Source organism: Alligator mississippiensis, chromosome 3, assembly GCF_030867095.1.
Source record: "Alligator mississippiensis isolate rAllMis1 chromosome 3, rAllMis1, whole genome shotgun sequence".
NCBI classification, from domain to species: domain Eukaryota; kingdom Metazoa; phylum Chordata; order Crocodylia; family Alligatoridae; genus Alligator; species Alligator mississippiensis.
In genome coordinates this window covers 273,899,946-273,921,798 of record NC_081826.1, presented here as the reverse complement: position 1 = coordinate 273,921,798, position 21,853 = coordinate 273,899,946, and the positions used below count along the sequence as shown (strand labels likewise).

Below are 21,853 nucleotides of genomic sequence, written 5' to 3'. Positions count from 1 at the left end.
GCAGGCTCTGGGCAGCCACAGACAGAAGGGCTCCAGAAGCGGCAAGCATACCCTCTGCCAGGTTCTGCTTTTGCCTGGTGCCCAGCACCAGCTTCTGCTGCTCATCATGGGCAGGGCTGCCTTTATTTCTCCCCCTTCCCTTTCCCTGTACCCCCTACCAACTGTCCCACACCTCTAGCATGGCTCTGCTGACCCAGCCCACAGCAGCTCTATGGCCCACAGACCCAAATAATTGCCCAATCCTGTTATAGAGCAACCCCCTTATGTTTGTATTTACCTTTGCATCTTTGTTTGTTGTATCCCTGAATCCTTTCTAAGGAGGTAAATATTTGTTAACTTTACAGCATTTCAAAAGTTACATATAATATGTGTAAACTTGCTCCTCTCTATGTTAAACATTACCCTGGCAATTGCTGTGATCATATTACTATTCCTTTTCTTTAAAGCAGTACCAACTTGAAAATCTTATGCCTGTTTGAAAATGCTTCTCCTGTTCTGTGCATGCCTAAGGTTTCTATAACCTCAGAGAAGTTAGCAGAAGTTTTTCTTTGTCAAATTTGTTGTGTGAATTTGATAACTCCTTGTGCAGGCAGTTATGCATTTCATATGTATTGTTAGTGTCTGTCTTATTGACCTTTTATAAACAACCACAAGAGAGCAGAAAAGAGCTGGATAAAATCTGTTTTGAGGAATTAAAATTATATTAGAACAAAGGTGTCAGACTGGCCCTGGACCAGATCCAAACCTTGTGGGCTTCTCCCAGGCAGGATCCATGGAGCCAGCAGCAGCCATGATGGGTCTGGGTCCGGGTCTGGGTCCAGGTCTGGGTCCATGTTCAGGCAGAAGCACAAGTCGGAATACGACAGCAATGGGGCAAGCAAGGGCTGTATGTGCACATCCCTTACTCACCCCCTGCCTGTGATGGCCATGTCCATCAGGGTCCAGGGATCTCTAATTCTGCTGCAGGCCGTGCTCCACTCGTCACATCCCCCCAATTTCCTTAGTCTGCTGGACTAATGGTGGGCTGGCTGGAATGGTTCCTCAGGCTGGATCTGGCCTATGGGTTTTATGTTCAACATTGCTATATTAGGACTCTAATTAGGCTAATTGCTTAGGAACCTCTACATGCAGTTTCTGTCAGAGCGTCCTTTATTTTTACATTGCATTTTAATAAAATCAAATAGAGCCCTTTCAACCCAAGTTTTAGTGCAGGTGGTGAGAGGCAATGGAAACCTAAAGGCCTGAATTATGCAGAGAACAAATACAATATGGTCATTTTCTTTTCCTGGTCTAGTTAATTGACCTTTCTGCTCAAGCAGAGATGTCATTTGCGCTTGGTGGCTTTGTGATATATCTCTTGGTCCACTGCACCCCAGAACAAGGCCAGGGATGAATTTCTTCATATTCAGTTTCAGCTGGAAAGGTGAAATTCTATGCAACTTGCTCATATATTTTTGTCCTAAAAGACAAGTCAATTAATATGGCAAATGCTTCAGATAATCTGTCTTCACCATTTTTGAAGAATAAGAAATGACCATCCATTTGATTTACCAAAGGTAATTTTAACTTGATTTTTTCCATCAGGATGGCAGGCTGATTTTTCCAGCACCTCCGCCAAAGAACATTCCTCAAGCAGCCCCTGTGAAACAGAAGACTGTGGCTGAGCTGGAAGCTGAAAAAGCATCCACTGTTACACCGTTCAGAAAAACTATGACTTCAGCCACTGCATACACTGCAGGTAAGAGACCTATTGAAGTTACCTAGCCTTGGGTGGCACTGGACAATCAGTCAGAGTATGACTTTTGTCATTCCTTTTACTAACTGGTTGTAAGTGTAGTGGGGGGGGGAAGAAGGGCTACCTAGTTGATTTATGACTCCTACTGCAAAAACTCTGTAATGCAATAATTGTCTCCTGGAGAAAATACTTGAGGAATACCTGAAGAAATACAGGTATTTCAGGGTATGGACAGATGCATGTGTTCCAATCAGTTGTTTTTTTTTAAGCACTTCTAACTTTTAGCACTTTAGTAGAGTACAGCTGTACATCTACCTCTCAGCTAAAGTAATTACTATGTAGCATTTCAGAGTGATGTGTTTCATTCAGGGTTACTGTTTATTAGAGTTCTGGGTCAATTTCTAGCTCTATAACACTGTCTCATGTCTCCTCCATTTTTATAGTGCTTTGAAGTTGTATAAAGCACTCTGTTTCATCTGTCCATGCCTTCAGATGGTTCAAAATCATTTGGCAAACAGATGTACATGTATGTTTGGCTTTCTTCATTAAGGATTTGTGAAATATTCTGCTTTCTATGAGAGCACTTGAAGGACCTGTGAATTGAGGAAATCAATTGTGGTTGTATTTTCTCATGCTTTTATTGGAAAATAAGAGCACCTATACAGGTGTCGATGTCTGCTCCAACCTGTTTTAATTAGTATGTGTTGGAGCAGATTTGATTAATTGAGTCTGCTGGAGCTTGCTAATTAGCATGCTCCAGCAGCCTCCACATCACGGGTATTCAGTGTCCTCACACTTCAAAACTGGTGGTGGGGACACTTCAGTTAAAGCTTGTCAAATGAGCTTTAGTCAAAGCACTCCTACCACCATTTTGAAGTGTGGGACACTGAATACACATGACACTACTGGCATTTTTAATTTGAGCGGGTCTCAGATCCACTCTAAAGGACCCACCTCCACCCCAGAGGAGACAAATTGCCCACCAGTTTGGCTGAGTATGGGGAACAAGGATTGGTTCTTGACAAATCAGCAACAGATAATAAGTGTAGCTAGTAATCTTTTAAATTGTTTTGTGTGCATCAGTATCATAGGTGACGCTATTAAGTACATTTTAATCGCTACTTCTGTTTTAGTTTCTCTCTTCCAGACTCTTGGTTTAAGTATTGCAGCAACATTTCAGTAGGATTAAGGGCACTCTTATCTAGTTCTTGGACTATTGGAATAGAAGAAAGAATACATTCAGAGCTTCTGGTCATGGACTTTATCTGCGCATATAGCAAAAATGTACGAGACCATGGTTTATTAATAAAACCATCACTTGCAGAATCGCAGGTCTGATGTCAAGGTCATGCTCAAAGCTGTATTTGTTTTAACTCATGTTGTTAAAACAAATGTTTTAACTGTATTTGTGCTGAATTCCTGCTGTAGAGTTAAAAGCTGTAATTACACTTGTAGTATGAACAATAGATATATTATGCAATGAACTCCACCCAAAAGGTGCACTGACAGATGTTTAAAATCTACTGGATTTGCCAAAGTAGTCCTTGAGTAGGACTCTAATTAGTCTAATTGCTCACAGGGGATCCTTGCTGACTCCTGGGTTAATGATCTACTCACCAGGGAGTCGTCAGGTAGGTTTTATTATTCTAGGGAGAGGACCATTATGAGGTACTGGATAACTGTTTAATCTGAGTCCCGTTGAGACTGACTCAGTGTGCTTTCAGTGTTACCGGCTATGAGTTCCCAGACAGTCATTCTCCCTTTCCTTTCATAATCCTAATTTGTGTTTTAGCATTAGGAGGAATCTGATGAACCATGGCCCTCTGTCTGCTCCCTTGGCACATGTATCTGTTGGGCTTCCATTCATCTTGCCAATTGTTAATCAGTAATTTTTCTTAGATCATTAGACCTTATTACATGCTATGCGCTACCATCACAGTCACTAATTTGTCAGTGAAGCAAAGGTTGCATAGCCCATACTACTTCCTGCTCACGGGTGGCGTAACTAATAATCGTCTCCCAAAATGTCTCTTCTGTTGTATGTTATATCCAGTCATACTGGGAGGGAGGTCCCCTTGTTTGACTGTAGGGATCTCCAGTGTTAAATAGTATTGTTTAAGTTAATATTTGGTCACAATTTTCCTGTGCAGTTTATCTTGACATTTTATATCCCGAGTGGAGTGTGTTGGGCTGACCTTTACAAATAACTAAAAGGTGTTGCTATGCTGAGCAGATTAATTCTGGAAGTGCTGAGACTTCCACACAGACTCCCCAGTTCAATACTGAGCTATTTTTAATGGAGTCTAAGTATCTTAGTCTCTAACTTGATTTTAAGAATGGCATAATGTTGGCAATGCTTGTGTCCTACTTGTTTGTCCAAGATAAAGTGCTGTATTGACAAATGAATGAAAAATACCATGATAATGGGATTTTGAACCTATTGCATTATTACCATGGTTATTGTAGTACTCAAGTCTGAAAGGTACTCAGTTGGGTGCCTTATGGAAAAAGCACTGGGCACCAGGGATGTTATGACCTCATTTAAGTATTCAGGGCAAACATTTCAATATGATAAACCATTCTGAAATAATTCTAATACTTTTGACATTGTCGTTCTTTAGGTCTGGCTAGCTTGTTAGGTTTGGGCATTGCAGCTCCTAATTCTGCATTCACTCAGATGGTGACAACGTTTGGCTTAGCTGGAATAGTAGGGTACCATACAGTCTGGGGTGTGACTCCTGCTCTTCACTCTCCGCTCATGTCTGTGACTAATGCCATCTCAGGTAGGTGGCTGCTTTGTACCTACTCACATACTGTGTAAAGGAGATATGGGACACAGCTGTGGGATCTTATTTGAGCTTTTGGGTGAGCATACATACAGTGTCAAGGAACTGTCATTGGCTTGGTACCAACTGAATCTTTTGCTATAGATAGCAAAATACATAGGACAGTAGGGCTGGAAGGTACCCTGCAAGGTCATGTAATCCCTCCCCCTGCTCAAGGCAGGATCATCCTGACCTAAACCATCCCAACCAAGTGTCTGTCCAACGTCCTCTTGAAGATGACAGACTTCTTTGTGCTTCTGGCTCCTGGTAGGCTCTTCAAAGAGAGATGGTTACAAACCTATAAAACATCATATTGCACCTTCTTAAATTTTTAAAGCATAATGCTTAAACCCAACGCTTACCCTCTTATCTCAGCTATTGCAGCCTTCTCTCTGCATTTCATACTTTTCCCCTCCGAAATACTGCCACTAAAATCATCCCCCCCTACACCTCCAGCATCACATCTCACTGCTTTCTCTGCCATCTGTATCACACTCCTATTCCTCTCATCCTCACCTCCAACACACTATGCAGTTCTCCCCTTTCTGCATCTGTGGTTTCATGTCTTCCTGCTTTCTTCCTTGCTGCATCTTTCTTGTCCCTGTTTCTCTACTCTTCTTTGGCTTAATGTACAATAATGGTTAGAGTGTTGGCCAAAAATGTAATCAAGTGGGTTGTGTAGTTTCTTAAATCAGAACTTGCTGCTTATAGAATATGAGTGTATTCAAATCACTGACTTACCGTTCTCTTTCATTAGGATTGACTGCAGTTGGTGGGCTGGTGCTGATGGGTGGAAGCTACTTGCCTGAGAATATTCCTCAGGGTCTGGCAGTGCTTTCTGCCTTTGTGTCTTCTGTCAACATTGCAGGTAGGAACTGGTTAGCTGTCTGTGAGCATGAGTCCGCACACACTAACCATAGTTTACTCATGTCTTCCATCTTCCTTATGGTGTGAATTTATAGGATATTAAATGGGTCTGGATTGGGATCTAGGAGCTTCCCTCATTTTAAAAACCAAACTTCTATGTTTGTTGAAAATTCCTTTTTTGGTTAGAATATTTTATGCTGTGACTTCCTTCTGGAGAAACTCTTAGGGCATAAGCTGTTTTTATAATATCTTAATATATGTATGAGAGTGATCATTGCATCATATGAATTAAGACAAGAATAAATAAATTTCAGTGGTGGCCACTAAATCTACAAAAGACCCATACATTAAAATTCCATAAATTAAAATGATAAATGTGGTGTTGAAGGACACCAGATTTCTATGAAGACTCTTCTTGGAGAGGGAAGAGAGCAGAACAATCCTATTCTGTCTTCCTAGCCCCATTGCTGATAGGTGACTAACCACAGGGCTTAAGGTATTGTCAGCAGAGATGGAGAATGCCTGCTGCAGACTTTCTGTTGGAAACTCATTGGGGAGTTAGGGAGTTCCCTACTATGGAAAGAGTGATTTGTCATAAGTGTGTGTGATGAGGTTGTGGATGCTGTTGAGCAAGTTGGAGTAGTAGTAGATGAACAATATCCATGTCTTGTTACCTGTAAGCCTGTAAGTTCTTCCCCCTAGTTAGACTAGTTTTGTCCAAAAGAAAATAGCTATAGCTCACATTAATCCCGGATATATGTCCACCTGCTGGCTCTCCAGATTCCTACTTTTTCAAACATCTTATTAAGGCTGCTAACATCTGTTTTAGTGGTTATAAGAATTAACTGAATGTTTTCTTAGTAGCTTAGTCTGGGCCTATCTTCAATTTTACTTTTTTTGTGTGTTTTTGTAAGGTGGCTTCCTGGTTACGCAGAGAATGTTGGATATGTTCAAACGTCCAACTGACCCTCCTGAGTATAATTACCTGTACTTCCTGCCTGCTGGTGTGTTTGTAGGGGGTTATTCAGCAGCTCTGTATGGTGGCTATAACATTGAACAGGTAAGATCCTTTACTTCCTCTGGTCTTTCAATAGCAGGTCTGTTTTCCCATTTGGCAGATGGCTGTACAAGTTGCATGATGTTTGAGTTGCTTTGATCTAACATTCTGAAATAAATCTACAAAAGACAAGAAAAGGTTCTGTTCTGCTCTCACTCTTCTCTTGTTTCCAATTGTTTTTTATTTGGCCTCTAATATTATTTCTAATGCATATAAATATAGCAAAGATGATGTGATTAGGGATCAAAACTGGGCAAAACAACAGGAAATGGCCGTCCTGACTTTTTTGTGGATTTCTCAGTACCATTTTCCAATGGTCTGCATAAGGAGCTTTGCCACATGTCCAAGTGTGGAGTTTTTGGAGCGTTTTTCTGTCATGTACTTGATCACTGCTACTGACAGTATCACATGCTACTCCAATATTTATTTCATTTATGCGTTTTGAAAGGTGCAAACTATTTGTGGCTCTCATTAGCTGCTTATATCCAAACAAACCAACATCGTGAGTTAGCTCAAACGCGTAACAATAAACCTTAGTCTTTGATTCATGGATATTTTGATTTTCCTTTAAAAAAAACCAATTACTTCTTTTTCTGGAGAGAGAAGAAATCCAACCTCAGCTTGTCTCAGGGATTTCAAACAGTGTTTTAAAAGTACCTGTTAGATTCAAACATGTTTTGTGCTGTTTAGTTTGGATCCACTTAAGTGCCATTTTTCTTCTATTTTGACAACAGGAGTCCAAAGGTATCATAGCCAAATATCAAAACTTTTTGCAGTGTCCGTTAGGACATTTAAGTTACAATGGGCGCATCTACATGTGCATTTTAAGGTGCTTTTCTTAATGTGCACTTAAATTTAAATTTAGTACCTCCAGTGTGAGGCTGTTTATACATGTGCTTGGAGGGCACTTTAATTAGAGCACCTGAAGCATTATGTGTATCAGCATCCCCGCTCTTCAAAATGACAGCTGGGCTGCTTTTAACTAATTAACTAATTTATTTAAAATGCCCCTGCAGCCATTTTTCAATGTGGGAATGCTGATGCACGTGATGCTGGACTCTGCTGGAGTGTGGTAATTACTGCGCTCCAGCAGACTTGATTAATTGAGTCCTCACCAATGCACCATAATTGCAGTGCATCAGAGCAGCCTCCTTGCTTGTGTATAGGCACCCTGAGGTACTAAACAAATATGCGTTAGGCTGTCTGAGTGTGCAGTAACGAATACACACTATTTTTAAGTGACACTTGATGCACAGTAGCCTTTTTTACTGTGCGTTAGTGTAATTGCAGGGTTTTTATGTGATGTGTTAATGTGCAGCAAAATAGAATACTGCTCATTAAGTCGCACATGTAGACATGCTCACTGATACCAAAAATACTTAGGGTTTGCTAAGGAAAGTTGCTGATGGACTTCTCAAGAAGGGAAAACTTCTAGAAAACTGGTTCAACTTAAGCTTAAGTCATAAAAAGCTTACGGAGGGCCCTCACCCTCCCATGGCCCTGATGGGAGGCGATGGCACTCCATCCCCACTTGTCCAGCTGTACGTACCCCTAGGACTGGACCAAGTATCCCCAGGAGTATCTGTACCCCTGGTTGACAACCCCTAGTCTATGTCGTAGGGGACAGGACTAGGAGCAATATACTCAAGCAAGCAGCAGCAGAGGAAACTTCAGCTGGAAATTAGGAGCAATTTTCTGACTATGAAGGTGGTTACGCATTGGAACAGCCTATCTAGGGAAATTGTGGAATCTCCATGTGCCTGGAAATTTTTAGGGGCAGATTAGATGGATGCTGGGCTAGGATGGTTTAGTTGGGGCTGATTCTTCCTTGAGCAGGGGACTGAACTAGATGACTTGGTGAGCTTCCTGCCAGCCCTACATCCCTATGATGTTGTGAACCACCTGCACACGACCTACAATTTGTCATTTCTGTAAAGATCAAAGATTTTGAATAAATAGCACACACAAATTCAGGCACATAATATATCTTTTTATTATTTTAAAGATGATGTATCTGGGCTCAGGCTTGTGCTGTGTTGGTGCTTTGGCTGGTCTGTCCACCCAAGGAACTGCTCGCCTTGGTAATACTTTGGGTATGATAGGTGTTGCTGGAGGTTTGGCGGCTACTCTGGGAGGCCTTACGCCGTCACCCGAACTGTTGGCTCAGATGTCAGGTGCAATGACCCTTGGTGGCACTATAGGTGAGTGCAACACAATGAAAATACCATTTAAAAAAATCTGCTTTATAACATAGAATATTTTACAAATGACAGCCTAACTTAACAGCTTGACTAACTTGTGGTTAGATTCAATTGCTAACATTTTCTTGCAATAAAATGTAGTCAAGATTAATAAATTAGCTGTACAGTAAGACTGTACAGTGTTCCAAAAGTGGGATAAGCATTATCATCTCCAGATAGTAGATCAAGAAACTAGAACCCAAAATTACCCCACAAATTAGTTTCTGACTGGTTATACTCAAATTTCCTATTTTGGACCATTTAGAAAAGAATTTGGGCTTCAGTAGAAGCCTGGCAACTTATATACCGGTACATTATATAATGCAGACTTATTGATTTTCTTGCTTTTGGATGTCTCCTATAGATAATGAGGGCATTCAATTTAATGTTGCTAACAGCATATTCCAAATGCAGAGATGATGATGATGATGATGATAATACAGCTTTCTCTATATTCTGTGTGTCGCACAATGGACAAGAATTGACTGCCTAGAGTGACAGTATCTTGTAATATTTCCATTTTGTCTTCAACAGGTTTAACAATTGCTAAGCGCATCCAGATTTCTGACTTGCCTCAGCTGGTGGCTGCTTTCCACAGCTTGGTAGGTTTGGCAGCTGTGCTCACCTGTGTGGCAGAGTACATGATTGAGTATCCCCATTTTGAAACAGATCCAGCTGCCAACCTCACCAAAATCGTGGCCTATTTGGGCACATACATTGGTGGTGTGACTTTCAGTGGTTCCCTTGTCGCATATGGAAAACTGCAAGGTGACTCTTCCATCTTAAGTATAAGTTAACTTTCTTTCTCCCCTTTAGGTTTTGTGGTAAGTTTTCTTTGACTTTAGTATATATTTCAACTGTGGATAAATTGGGGAAAAAAGGAAGCTTCTGTTTTGCAAGAAATCTCTTGGATAAATGAAACTTGTTCTAGGCCAGTAATACTCTACCATGGAGCTGCAGCACTTTGGGATGCTGCCAGATCCTTTGAAAAGTGTCATGAGGTATGAGGCAATAAGTACAGGCTCAGGCTAGTCCCTGCCTGGCTGATCACCCCACTGCCTGGCCCCTCTACAGTAAATATATACACTTTTTGAAATTGGGTGACATTCACTTCACAAAAGTTATGGAGAGATGCTTTGAGTCCAGAAAGGTTGAGAAGCACTGTTCTAGGTATTATAGGCCTAGAAGTATCAAACAGTTATCCCTTCTAAATAACTGAAAGGTAGATGTTACAAAAACACATTCTGTCAATAGAAGAAAAGCAAACCTTCCCATGCTGGCCATGAAGCACTGGCAGCAATTCGGTAAAGACTTCTTGTGTGCCTGACTCAAGGCGGTGTAACATTTCATCTGGATACAGTATTCTAGCTTTTAAAATGTGTACAGGCCATTAGTTTTGATGTCCTGAAAATGTCTTGTGTCTCCTTTGCTGTCACTGCAAAGTCCTGCTGATGGGACCTTGTACACGATGTCCCATGTTTCAATATAAGGTGCCATCTTAATTAAAAATTGTTATACAAATGACTTAAACATATTTCTTTACGCATGATTTTGACAAACTGACTTGGAAGTCTGGTTTTGTAGCAGAAGTCACCCTGTCGCTCCCTAATATTCTCAAGCAGCTATCATGTTTTATGTACTACCCAAAGACTTGGCTTTGTTTCCTAAGTAAAAATGATTAAATTAAAAAAAATAATATCCAAAGAGAGAAACTCATGGAGGGATTATCTTCAAACACCTAAGAAAAGGTGTTTAAAGGGTAAAAAGGAGTTTAAAAAAAGTGTTGTATTTGGCACTTCTACGTATCTGTTGTTGCATTCCAGATCATTGACTTGCAGTCAGTTCAAGGTCACAGTATTTTATTTTGTTTTTTAAATGTAATTTTGTAAAGATGCATCATCTCTCTTCAGGGGAGTAAAAAAAACAACTCGTGTTTTGTCCTTTGAAGTTGATGGTATTCTTGTTTCCAGGTATCCTCAACTCTGCCCCACTCCTCTTGCCTGGTCGGCACTTACTCAATGCTAGTTTACTGGCTGCCAGTGTTGGTGGAATGGTTCCCTATATGATAGATCCTAGTTACACAACAGGACTTGCCTGTTTAGGCTCAGTATCAACACTCTCTGCCATCATGGTAAGTCCAGGCATCATACGGTACGGTAAGTCCAGGCAAAGGTGAACTGTGAAGTGCAAATACTGCAAGTGTACATAGATTTCATTTTGTTACGCTGCATGTTGAAAGATATCCCCAGATAGCATGGGGGGACAAGAAGGGGAGTCGATGTGCGTAGCACTTGGCAAGTGTTTCTTTTTTCACTCTCTGTTCATCTGCTGTTCCAATGCTCTGTCAAATGCTTCTCAGATGCATGATGCACCATGTACTACTGCAAGCAGATAAAGCTGGTCTATAAGGACTTGGAGGTGTGGATTAATGTATACCTCTGCGAAGTGTGGCCTAGGAGACTTGTTTCTAATATGTAAAATACTGTTTTTCCCCTAAACTACACTAAATATACTTCCTACCAGGTATACTGTCCAGCTGTATACATGCATATTATATTCCAGGACATTCAAGGTGAATGCGTTGGGATTGAGATGTGACACTTTAAAGGATCAGAAATTGAGCCCTGTACTTCATATACATAGGTTTACTAAGTCTAGTCCTTGGAGGTAGGGGAGTTATAACTGCTGAATTTCTCTCTTGATCTTGCAATTTTGGGCATGCAGCACCTAACTTATTTCTCATAATCTACTTTAACTTTTATTCAAATTTAATTTTGTAGTTCACTGTTTTAAGCTAAGTATCATAGATGTTTGAAACTTTTTCAAGAGATATAAAATGGACCAAGAGCAGTTGATTTAATGATTCTACAACAGATTTCTGGAGCTATTGCTCTTCATCTTATTTTGTTCCCTTAGTGTCTGCTCTTCATCTTATTTTTTTCTCATTGGTCCCTCAGGGGGACAGTTTTTCTTTTTTGGAATTTTAAACTTGCTGGGGTTTTTTGGGGGAGGTAAGGGTGGAGAAGGGGTTCATAACCGCTTTTATCTAAATCTGTGTTATAGGCCTGAGATAAATTGGGCCCAAAAAATGGAAGACAGATAATCAGACCAGACAGACTGTGGTAGTTGGAATTCTAATTTCAGATGCTGCCAAAAGGTGTAACACCATGGTGCCTGAAGAATAGGTCAGTGATATAGTGGTCCTAAAGTTTAGCCAAGGGAAAGAGGTAGTGGCAAGGAATTGCAGAGCTTCTTTATAATGATTCCTTTCTATAATGCCGCTAAGAAGCTTCTGTTTCTTTATGCCCTGTCTTGCTTCAGATGGAATTTAAGTGCATTTTAATTGTTCTTTGCTATCTACTGAGATTCCTTACCTTGATGACAGTATGTAAAATACTTCTATGAGCAATGAATTGCAGTTGGGGGGGGGGGGGGGGGGGGTTGGGAAGGGGTTAAGCAGGGTTAGAACCAGAACCACAGCAGCTGCCTGCCTCCCCCTCCCCCTTTAAATCCAAGACGGGGGGGGGGCTTTCCTCCCATGCTAAATTGGGGGGGGTGGAGAAAGGAATCTTGTCCTGGATTTGAGTAAATATGGTCATTTTGGAAAAAAGGCTTTTTTTATTGCAAATATGATTTCTTAAAATGCTCTTCTTTTTGGTGCGCTAAATTGGACTTTTAAAATACTCATTTCAAAGTGAATGTCTCAATCAAAGTTTTGAGAGCTTGATGGACAGATTGCATTGGATAACTGAATAGGATTATTCCTGTTTAAAACTTACCCTGCATGCCCATTCATTTCAGATTTTTTGTTGTTGTTTACCCTGATCTCTGCCATGATTAAGGGTGCTGCAAAGATTTAAATGCACGAGTACTGTTACTTTTGAGTTTATGGAATTTGTAAATAAAAATGTGCTTATACAAGTGTAGAACTGGAACCTTATTTGTGAATGTCATGTGTTTTGCTCTCCAGTCTTCAGACAGAAATGGTCACATCCTATACTTCCAATGCTCATTAGTAAGCTTTTAATAGATGATGCTTGGGTTTATGGATCAAACCACTTTGGTGTCCTCAACAAAGCTGACCTCTCTGCATATTGGGCAAAATGTGTACCTTATGTTGGAATTTGTCTCTTTTCTTGTCTTTCATTTTTAGGGCGTTACTTTAACAGCAGCTATTGGAGGCGCAGACATGCCTGTTGTTATTACTGTACTGAACAGTTATTCCGGGTGGGCTCTCTGTGCTGAGGGCTTCTTGCTCAACAACAACTTGCTGACCATTGTTGGGGCTCTGATTGGGTCCTCTGGTGCCATCCTCTCTTACATCATGTGTGTGGTAAGAAGGAAATGGATATCTCTGTTCATCCTTCGTAAAGTTGCAGCCCAGAATATTGGGAAAGCAAACTTGGAATCTGCACTGGGTTGATACTGGGGTAGGAAATGAAACTACAGTCAGTGTCTTGTTATGCCATTCAGAAACTAGGAACGTTCTTTAATGTCTTTGGTAAACCTGTGACAACAGAATTACATCCATGATAAAGATTAAAGGTGTGTAATTTATTTTGCTTCACTGAAATATTTCTCTTCATGGGCTCTGATTCAGCAGCTCAACCCTGTTTAGCATGCACATTTATGCACGTGCCTAATTCCAGCTGACTTGTGAAATTTAAGAGCATGTTTAAATGAAGAATACACCCTTATAGGAAATGCTTTAGCATACCCTTACAACACCTTGAACGTACATGATACCAAACCCAGTTAAATTAGTGAGAGGCCTTCAGTTGCTTCTAAATAGCTGTTAGGATCTGATCCTGATCCCAAGTGAGTGTGACTCCCCCCCCTCCCTGCTACCCTTCCTTTGTCTTTGTATTTGGGTGCCTTTCTCTATTTGATGCACACTCACTGCATAATTCTTTTACAGCATCTGATGAAGTGAGTTCAGGCTCATGAAAGCTTATGCTATATATCTCTGATTTAGTTAACTTATGCTAGTGAGACTCAACCAGGGTGCCAGGGAGATGAGCAGCTAAACCAAGCTGGGTGTTGGGAGATAAGCAGCTAAACCAAGCACGTAAGAGCAGCCTCAGCCTTGCCCCTGCCTGGAGGATCCCCCATTCCTACTGCTAGGTCCCTCTGCAAGGAAGCAAGCACTGTAATTTCTAAGTTGAGTGGCACCCAATTTCAAGAACTAATTTGCAGAAATTGTGGAGGGGGGCTTTGAGTCCAGTGAGGGGGTACTTTGGGTCCAAAAAGGTTGAGAACCTCTAGTTTTTTACAGTGCAAATCTACCCAGCCTTTTGCCTGACTTCAGACTAACATGGCTGACTACCTCTCTTTCCTTGTATTTCACCACCCTTCTAATCTTTAGCAGTGTAATTGAGGCTGGGACTTTGTTCTTTGTTTAACAGCAACATTTATTTCAACAGTGAGGTCCAGTGTACACCTTTACAGAATCATGACTGTTGCTTGATTCGGTTTGTAGATAGCCTTGCTGACCTTTTAAGAGTTTGTAGCTGACAGTAAAATATGGCTAAAGTTTGTTGAGAGTATAGTGCATTACCACTGGGTGGCAGCAGACTTGCATTGATAATTTGCTCTCACAAATCTGTATTGGAGCAATATTTAGAATTTAAGCTAGAACCCTTTGTGATCATGTGTTAGTATTTGTAATGTCCTGTTCTTCTTGAAGACTTGCACGTTAGTTTGTTATTTTTCTTTTTCACTCTTTCATTTTCTAAGTGGGTTATATAACAGCTGAAGGAAAACTGCTCTCACTATGCTACAACTGCTGTCCTTTCTGTTTCCTGGCTGTGTAACTCAGACTTGCTTGATTTTCTGCACTTTCAGCAGCACGGAAGTGGAAAGGGATCTCAGAGTCCCGGTGGAATCCAAGATGAACATGAGTTGTCAGTGTGACGCAGTCATCAGCAAAGCTAACTGCACTTTATCATGCATCAGCAAATACATGACAGATAGATCCAAGGAGGTGATACTTCCCCTCTATCGGGCACTGGTCAGACCGCAGTTGGAATACTGCGTCCAGTTTTGGGCGCCACACTTTAAGAGGGATGTAGATAACTTGGAGAGGGTCCAGAGAAGGGCCACTCATATGGTTAAGGGCTTGCAGGCCAAGCCCTATGAGGAGAGACTAGGGCAGCTGGACCTCTTCAGCCTCTGCAAAGAAGGTTGAGAGGTGAACTTGTTGCTGCCTATACCTTCATCATGGGGGCGCAGAAGGGAACTGGTGAGGCTCTACTCACCAAGGCACCGCTGGGGGTTACAAGAAGTAATGGCCATAAGCTAGCAGAGAGCAGATTTAGACTAGACATTAGGAGGAACTTCTTTGCAGTTAGAGTGGCCAAAATCTGGAATGGGCTCCCAAGGGAGGTGGTGCTCTCCCCCACTCTGGGGGTCTTCAAGAGGAGGTTAGATAGGCATCTGGCTGGGGTTATCTGAACCCAGCACTCTTTCCCACCTATGTAGGGGGTCAGAATCAATGATCTATTGAGGTCCCTTCCAGCCCTAACATCTATGAATCTGTGCTTTGTGCGGTGTTGCTCTTTGCTCCCCTCCAGATGTTTTCCTGTGATCATTTATGGCTGTCTTCCTTTATTCTCTCCCTACTGGTACACTAGTGTTGATATAATTTAGGAATGCCCTGCTTTAACTGAATGTAAACTTTTTGAAACTTAAGAAAGGGAAACAAAAGAGGGATATTGGTACATCTCTGTAAATGGAAGCTTGTCTTGAAAATCTGGAAAATGAAGGGTTTCCTTCTCAGTGTTCCTTGTGTCTCCATGTCATAGACCCCTGGCACACATTGCACTTATGCTGCTATTATTGTATTACTATCACCATGAATGGCAAGGGTAACATGCACCTAATTTAAGGCGCCATAAAGTGATCAACCACATATAAAAGTGTTCCATGTATAATCACAATCCCATGCTCCACCTCACTGGCAAATATAACAGGATTAGGATCTGATCCCTCATCCCAAAATTACACCCCCTGCCATGCATATTTTGGGATTGGAGATCTGATACTATTTTGCCATTAAATGAATGTGTACCAATACATAGATAAATGTCCTTTGGTTCTTGTTGCATCTCTACCTTTTTTTCCTTGCCCAAAGAAGCAGTTTAGCTCACATGTCACTTGAAGTTTTGATGCTTGAGGGGAGATAATAGAAACAGAAAAATAGGGCTCAAAGGGACCTTGGGAGGTCATCTAAGTCTAGCACTCTGCTTGGGTGGAATTGTCCCTGTTCAAACTATCCCAGATGATTGGTTTTCTAACCTGTACTTAAGCTTCCAATGTTGGAGATTCCACAGCCTCTCTTTTCTGTTCCAGTCCTTACCCGCTAGAAAATTCTTCCTAATATCCAGCCTAAATTTCCTGTATTGCAACTTAAAGTCATTAGTCCTTGTCCTGTCCCCTATGGACACAGGGAACAGATGATGTAGGTTTGAAAAGTCCATTCATTAAATTGTAGAGCAGCTTTCTGCCAGTGACTACAAAGAAACTCAGCAGGTTGTCTGTACATGAGTGATCACATATCTGATACTGCCTGATAAAACCCTATATAGTACCCAAATACATCTCTGTTTAAGGCCTCCTTTTCTCTTTTCTTAACTGTTCTTGCTTTTTTTCCTATTAGATCTTTTGTAGTTAGCACAGAGATAGTATTAAGATACCTGTAGCCTTTGTTTCAAAGAGCCAGCAAAATGAGAATTCTGGGGATGTATCTTACTGAATAGCTGTAGTGTCATGCAGGGAAGTTGGGGCGCTGGAACAATTCACCTGTTTCACAAACTTTAAAGAGTTAAGCTTTTAAGATGACACTCCTTGAATCTAGTTATGTTTCAGCTAGGAGAGGCTGATTGATTGTTGCTTAATTAATTGCAACTTAATTGCTGAAGCACAATAAACAAGGTAACTTCATGGTATTTTTGAGCAACCATCTGTTTTTTTGCCCTCCCTTAAGAAATAGACACTGATTTCCCTTCCCCCCCTCCCCCCCAAATATCACTTTAAATGCATGAATATAAGGCAATCGCTGAACCGCCTTTGTTCTTCATCAAGTTCTGTAATAAAGAAACAGCTCCACTCATGACCTGCTGGACATTTTTAAGCTGGTACAGTCTCATATGAGGCAAACATGATTCAAACTGTACCAGTGAAACAACGTTCTTTCCATTATAACTTCAATCGAAAACTATATATATTTTTAAATTTTATCTTTCACAGATGAGAAGCTGTTTATGGAAATGTCTCTAATGGTTCAAATGTTCATTCTGCAGCCTTCTTAGTAATTTTTGGTGATTAAAATTGTGATGTAACCACCCCAAGCATGTACAAATAATTTCTTAAAGCTTTTATATTAGTTCATAAAACAAAAGATGTTTGCAGATGTTGCTGGCTGGTTTCTCTCAGTGATGCCTGTAACTGGGGTGAGTTGGGGACAATGTATTAACCAAAAAGCAAAGACACTTGCTACTTGAACCTTTTTGCTTCAATTATTTTATTTTCCTTTACAAACTATTACCTATTTTCTTAGGATGTTTCTCTGTTAGAGAGAAGGTTCTCCTTTTTCTTTGTGGTTACAGATGACACAGATCTTGCTTAATTACTAAATTTAAGCACTGTAAATTATTGTCTTTCTGACAAACGAAGTAGAGTTTGGGCTGTGGGAACGACCTTAAGTATTCCAATAATTCCTGGCCTCACTGTCTCCTTTTATGGTCTCTTACACTGAAGTGTCCCTCTGTCCATCTCTCTCTCCCAAGCTTGAAGCAAGATTTGCAGAAATAAGCACAATGGCATGGTAGGGGAGAGGAGTGGGTAAAAAGTATAAGCAAACACAACATTAATGCCGTGCATATTTTTCACAGTAGGAATGTGGGTTTAGTAAAGAAGGGATTAAGTTAAATGGGAAGGGCACGTAGTGGCAATTTGAGGCAGGACAGATAGGAAGAGGGTCAGAGGAGCAGGAAAGGTTAGAGGGACTCTCAGCCCATACCTCTTATTCATCTTCCATATATGCCAGGGGTGGATGATCACACCCTAGTATCAGAAACCATTGGAGCTCCCTGAGAGAAGCATTCCTGCCTTGCTGCACTGTAGGGTTGCTCCCCTGTGAGTCCACTTATGGTGAGTGAGCTGGCAGCCTCAGCTGTTGGATTTCTTTGCCACCCAGGTGCCCTCATGCTTAAGGAGGTGAATGTTTATGGCAGAGCACTCCCTAGGTTGAACTTTTTTTTGGGAATCTTTACCCCACCCAGGCTCCTTGGCAACAAACAGGAGAGGCAGTGATGCAGTAGTTTTTTCCCCCACAGTCCTTCCACTGGTAAGGCTTTTCAGCCATGTGGATTATTGAGTATTCTAGTTTTTTGTATAAGTTCACTCCAGACTCTCTCATGAAGTCCCCACAATGGTAGGACAGGCTGTCTGATGGGTAGTCAGACCTGAGCTCTTCTTGAAGCTTTTTCCCAGGTTGATAGGATCTCTGAGCCTGGACAGGCAAAATACTTTTACTGCTATTAAAAAAAACCAACCCAGTCCCCCCAAAATGAGATTGCAACAGATTTTGCTGCAATTGTTTAGTCTGTTTGCCCCTAACCTTCAGTAAGAAAAGCTAAACCACAGCATCTCCCACCCATCCCATACACCAGTTCAACTGTATGTCTGCCCATGCCCTATTTCTCCTTCTTCTGTGTGGTTTCTCTGATGTCTGATAAGGTGTACAAGTTCTTCTGTTTCTTTTAAGGAGCCGTTTTTGAAGATACTACTGTACATTAGCTCTGGATGTTGATGTCTCTCAGTGTCCTGTAGGATCATTTTCTACCTTGTATTATTGTTCCTTCCCCTTACCAGACAACTGAGTTTTGGGAGCATTGACTTCTTTCCAGACCATGTAACTTAGACTGTAGTAAAGCTGTAACTAGTATGCTGTATTGTCCTCCTCTTCCCTTGAATCATAAGTGAAAGAGCAATATCAAAATGTGTGCATTTATGGGCTCATAAACGGTGTGCTCTAAAGCCCATTTCAGTGAGTGGAAAGACTCCCATTGACTCCAACGTCTTTGGATTAGGCTCAGAACATGGATCACTGTTAAATGATTGGAACATTGCTTAGACTCCACTTGTGAACGAGAGCTCTTCCTTTTGTAACTTCTTTGCTGCCTCGCTTTGTGCTCATTTGACAGATATTGAACTCTCCACAATGATGCATCATCTAAGGGTCTAGCACATTCTATTTAGAAATGTACTTTGAGACGGTAGTGGAGACTGTATACTTTCAGGCTTAACTTTCTTGTGGGTTTTTCCTCTTGCTTACATGTGTGTAGATTCCCATCCGTTCTTATTTAAGATTTGCTCTGGGCCATAGGTTGGTGCAGTGCATGCATGCTTAACCTAAGAGCCAAGTTGGTTCCCAATTATTACTCTTTAAAGTCTGTTAGACTGCATTCACAACAGGCATTGCCTACTTCCAGTTAATACCTAAATATTTCAGAAACCCACTTCCTCAAAAGGATGCCCATCATGTTACCCACTGGGGTATCCTTGTTCTTGGTCTGTGAACTGACTTCTCAGAATTGGCAACAGAACTTCCTCAGCAGAGAGGTCTTGCTTCTCATTCTTGTTCCCTTTGGTGGTCTGCCAGCCTGATTTTTGGCCTGTTTCATCTTACTAAGGCATTGTTTGAGTTAGCATTTGGTTAGCTTTATTTGCATGTTTTTCTTTGTTGTTTTATATTGGCTTGGGGCTGTAGTGGCAGTGCTTCTGTTAGCTTGCAGTGCTACCTATAAGAGCTAATTAATTTACATACCATCGCAGAGATTCTGTGGCTACAAGTACAGCTAGTCAAAAATAAAATAGTTTGTAAAAATGGTATCAGTTTCCTCCTCATTCATCTTGTATCAAAATTTTGACTTATGTTTTGTTAAAACATTTTAACTGGAAAATTTCAGTCGACTGTAGGTATAGTGCACTGTACACTGCAGTTCACCTGAAGTGAGGAAAAAGGCATTTAAAAAAATAGAACTGCTGCTATGTCTCATTTTTTAAGGAGCGTGATGAGACAGTTGTGTATCATGAGTGCGATAAAATAACAGAAAAGTTGTCACGGGACTACATTTTGCATTGTCCATAGATTTAGTGAACAGTTGGTCAAAAACATCTTTTTTTTTTTTTTTTTTTCCAGGCCATGAACCGTTCTCTTGCTAATGTGATCCTGGGTGGCTATGGTACCACTTCCACAGCTGGTGGAAAGCCAATGGAAATTACTGGCACTCACACAGAAATCAACCTGGAGAATGCTGTTGAAATGATAAAGGAGGCCAATAACATTATCATTACCCCAGGTAAGCGAGAGAATATAATGTGAGATTCAAGGAATGTTACCAGGTTATGAATTATATTATTTTCAATTGTAAGTGGAGGTTGTATGGTCAGGGCAGTAAGGTGTGAGATTTTTGGTTTTGGGCCCACTTTGACTGCTTAAGCATCTGCATGAACTTCAGCAAGTGATTACACCTTTTTCTACCTATTTTTGTCTTCTCACCCTTTGTCTTATTTGTTTAGCTTGTAAGCTTTTCAGGGCAGGGTCTGTTCATCACTGTGCATATGTAGCCATCACCTCACATAACAGCATCCTGGTCTGGCACGTCCAGGCATTACCACAGTACAGATTCTAATGGCAATAAGATTTCTATAGCTTGGATGTGAAAATAGTGGTAGTCTTTGTTCCTTCTTTGGTACCTGAGTTTTGAATGGTTGTGACTGCAAATGATGCAGAGAACCAAGTCTAATCAAAATAAAATAAAAAAAACCTAAACTCTTGTACATTTTTATACATGTATGCACCACAGTGCCGGGCACTTAGAAAAGTGCCTGGTGCTGTGATGCGTGCAGTTGCATAAGTGGCACCATGTATATGAGTGCACAGAAAATGGCAGTGGTCCACTTACGAATTAAAACACTTAGAACAGGGGTTGTCAACTATGGGTACACGTACCCTGGGGCGGGTACTTGAGCAGGCCTTAGGGGTTATGTATGAGCAGCTGCTGCGTGTGAGCTGCCCCTGCCCTGTGGGGTGCCTGGCCGGATGCAGGGGAAGCTTGCTTTGGGCCCAGCTGTGCATCCTTCCCCTTCTCCCCCCATTTGGCGTCCAGCTGCCTGGGGGTACAATGATCGAAAAAAGTTGAAAAACCCTGATTTAGAAGGTTTTAGTTCAAAAGCGCACTGCTGCCACTTTCTCAGCACTGACACACATATTGCCACTTGTACAACTGCAGTTGAGACCACACAGGGTGTGTGTGTTAGCTTGCACATACTGGATCTCTGGTGTCACAGCACGAAAAAGTATGAAAGTATAAGTGCCCCTAGCGTTTTATAAAAAAAAACAAAAAAAACCAAAACAAACTTTCCCCTCCTTTTTGGTAACTAATGTAGGTTTTGTATTACTCTAGCAAAATTTTCTTCTTGAGAGGCCAGTTATATCCCAAATGTGTTTTCATTTTCTTCTTGAGAGGCCACATTATATCCCAAATGTGTTTTAATTTCTGTGTTAGCCTCTTCGAATTAAAGTCAGAAAAGTGCCAAAGTCTTATTTTCCCGTTAATCTGTTCCATTGTAGAGAAATGCACTGTGTGAGTTCCTGTTTGGGAAGGTTACCTTGGTCTGTGCAAACAGGTACACGGATGTGTTGTTTTGAGTATTAGAATTTGTTACATAGGTGGTGTTTTCAGTACTCTGGTCCTGAAAGTTGTACTCTTGTATACTTATAACTTATACTCTCATAAGGGTTTTTTAAGGTTTTGACAAAGTTGAACACTTCTATTCACTGACTTTGTATAGCAGTAATAATGTAAGTACGAGAATCAGAATGCTTATGTATCACAAAAGTCCGCTACCTATTTGCATCATAGATATCTGACGTTTGGCAGAAAATATCAATTAAAATGGGGCCATGTACTAACTTCTGTCTATTTTTGGTTTTTTGTTTTGTTTTTTGCCTTGCTAGTAAAACGCATTAAGTTCCAAGACAACAAAACAAGGACGCACATTTCTGTTAAGTCATAGTCTATGATTTGTACTTTGGCTGTTCAGACAAATGTAGTCCTCTGCC

General features: G+C 41.0%; 1 protein-coding gene across 1 annotated transcript in view; it reads left to right on the top strand.

The window, feature by feature from the left end:
- NNT (nicotinamide nucleotide transhydrogenase) overlaps positions 1–21,853 on the top strand; it is a 64,551-nt gene that overhangs the window by 25,223 nt on the left and 17,475 nt on the right. Inside the window, exons 10-18 of the mRNA XM_019495962.2 lie at positions 1,585–1,738; positions 4,357–4,518; positions 5,318–5,428; positions 6,342–6,487; positions 8,490–8,685; positions 9,259–9,492; positions 10,695–10,855; positions 12,878–13,057; positions 19,928–20,087. Of these exons, the coding sequence (XP_019351507.1) occupies positions 1,585–1,738; positions 4,357–4,518; positions 5,318–5,428; positions 6,342–6,487; positions 8,490–8,685; positions 9,259–9,492; positions 10,695–10,855; positions 12,878–13,057; positions 19,928–20,087 (1,504 nt within the window). The remainder of the gene's footprint in view (positions 1–1,584; positions 1,739–4,356; positions 4,519–5,317; positions 5,429–6,341; positions 6,488–8,489; positions 8,686–9,258; positions 9,493–10,694; positions 10,856–12,877; positions 13,058–19,927; positions 20,088–21,853) is intronic.